The 1,980-nt window shown below is 48.1% G+C and overlaps 1 protein-coding gene across 1 annotated transcript; it reads right to left on the bottom strand.

Moving 5' to 3' along the window:
- Positions 1-1,180: 1,180 nt before the first annotated feature.
- Positions 1,181-1,567, bottom strand: LOC137808791 (uncharacterized). The gene has a single exon (XM_068610075.1). It carries the CDS (start codon positions 1,565-1,567, stop codon positions 1,181-1,183), a length of 387 nt encoding a protein of 128 aa, XP_068466176.1.
- Between the last annotated feature and the right edge of the window lie 413 nt (positions 1,568-1,980).

Genomic DNA, 1,980 nt, shown 5'->3' on the forward strand with positions numbered 1-1,980 from the left:
TCGAATGACAAGTTATTTTTCTTTAATACCACGTGTATTTCTTTTTCTTACTCTTTACGTAATGCATGTGCGCTTTTACATTCACAGTCGGGCTTGATCTGGCCGAGAGGTTTTTCATTGTGCTCTCGGCAGGGATTCACTTGGGTGAATTCTTCCTTGGCCGATTAGCCGAGAGGTTTTTTATTGTACTCTCGGAAGGGATTCACTTGGGTGAATTCTTCCTTGGCCGAGAGGTTTCTTTGGAACTCTCTTGGCCGAGAGGTTTTTTGGTTGTGCTCTCGGCAGGGATTCACTTGGGTGAATTCTTCCTTCGCCGAGAGGTTTTCTATTGCACTCTCGGCTCCTCGGCAGGGATTCACTTGGGTGAATTCTTCCTTGGCCGAGAGGTTTCTTTGGAACACTCTTGGCCGAGAGGTTTTTTGTTGTGCTCTCGGCAGGGATTCACTTGGGTGAATTCTTCCTTGGCCGAGAGGTTTCTTTGGAACTCTCTTGGCCGAGAGGTTTTTTGTTGCGCTCTCGGCAGGGATTCACTTGGGTGAATTCTTCCTTGGCCGAGAGGTTTTTTGTTGTGCTCTCGGCAGGGATTCACTTGGGTGAATTCTTCCTTGGCCGAGAGGTTTCTTTGGAACTCTCTTGGCCAAGAGGTTTTTTGTTGTGCTCTCGGCAGGGATTCACTTGGGTGAATTCTTCCTTGGCCGAGAGGTTTCTTTGGAACTCTCTTGGCCGAGAGGTTTCTTTGGAACTCTCTTGGCCGAGAGGTTTCTTTGGAACTCTCTTGGCCGAGAGGTTTTTTGTTGTGCTCTCGGCAGGGATTCACTTGGGTGAATTCTTCCTTGGCCGAGAGGTTTCTTGGAACTCTCTTGGGCGAGAGGTTTTTTGTTGTGCTCTCGGCAGGGATTCACTTGGGTGAATTCTTCCTTAGCCGAGAGGTTTCTTTGGAACTCTCTTGGCCGAGAGGTTTTTTGTTGTGCTCTCAGCAGGGATTCACTTGGGTGAATTCTTCCTTGGCCGATTGGTTTACTTAGGTTCTTGCATTAATGCTTTGCCAGGGAATTTTAACTGATAAACATGATTTCATTGATAGTGGTGCCTCGTTAAAACCTTCTTCAATCAAAAACCCTCGGGAGAGCCCTCTGGGAAAAAAGATTGAAGGTAGGAAAGAGTACACCTATGATACACGTTAACTGAAATACATTTTCAAATGGCTCGCGTTCCATATCCTGGGAACTTCATGGCCATCCAAGTGTTCTAGGCGGTATGCGCCGTTCTGGAGATTTTCTCTAACCTTGAAGGGGCCTTCCCAGTTTGCATTGAACTTTCCTTCTGCTGGGATCCTGCGAGCTTCTCCTTTCATCCTCCAGACCAGGTCTCCTTCTTGGAATGCTCTCGGTTTAGTCTTCGAGTTGTATCTTCTCGCAACCATTTGCTTGCAAGCCTGTTCTCTTATCTTGGCCTTATCGCGTGCTTCCTGGAGCAAATCCAACTCCACTCTTAGACACTCTTCGTTCATCTTCAAATTGTGGAGTTCTCTTCGGATTGTCGGCTCTCCGACTTCGACTGGCAGCATGGCGTCCGTGCCGTAAGTGAGATTGTACGGGGTTTCCCCAGTTGCCGAGTGGGGGGTACATCGGTATGCCCAGAGAACTTCTACGAGCTCCTCTACCCACTTACCTTTGGCACTGCCAAGTCTTTTCTTTAATTCGTTGACTTTATTAGCAGATTCGGCTTGGCCATTGGTTTGTGGGTGCTCCACAGAACTTGCCCTGTGTCGGACACCCAGGCTTTCATAGAATTCGCCAGCTTACGATCAGTGAATTGTTTCCCGTTATCCGTGATGGTGGTGTGCGGGATTCCGAACCTACAAACGATGTTCTTCCATACAAAGTTCTGGACCTGCCTGGCTGTGATACTTGCAAGGGGTTCCGCCTCAATCCACTTTGTAAAGTAGTCAACTGCGACCAGTAGAAACTTCCTCTGCCC

Source organism: Phaseolus vulgaris, chromosome 11 (assembly GCF_000499845.2).
Source record: "Phaseolus vulgaris cultivar G19833 chromosome 11, P. vulgaris v2.0, whole genome shotgun sequence".
Classification (NCBI taxonomy): domain Eukaryota; kingdom Viridiplantae; phylum Streptophyta; class Magnoliopsida; order Fabales; family Fabaceae; genus Phaseolus; species Phaseolus vulgaris.

Coding starts and splice junctions, on each gene's coding strand:
- LOC137808791 (XM_068610075.1), bottom strand. CDS start 1,567: ATGCTGCCAGTCGAAGTCGGAGAGCCGACAATCCGAAGAGAACTCCAC.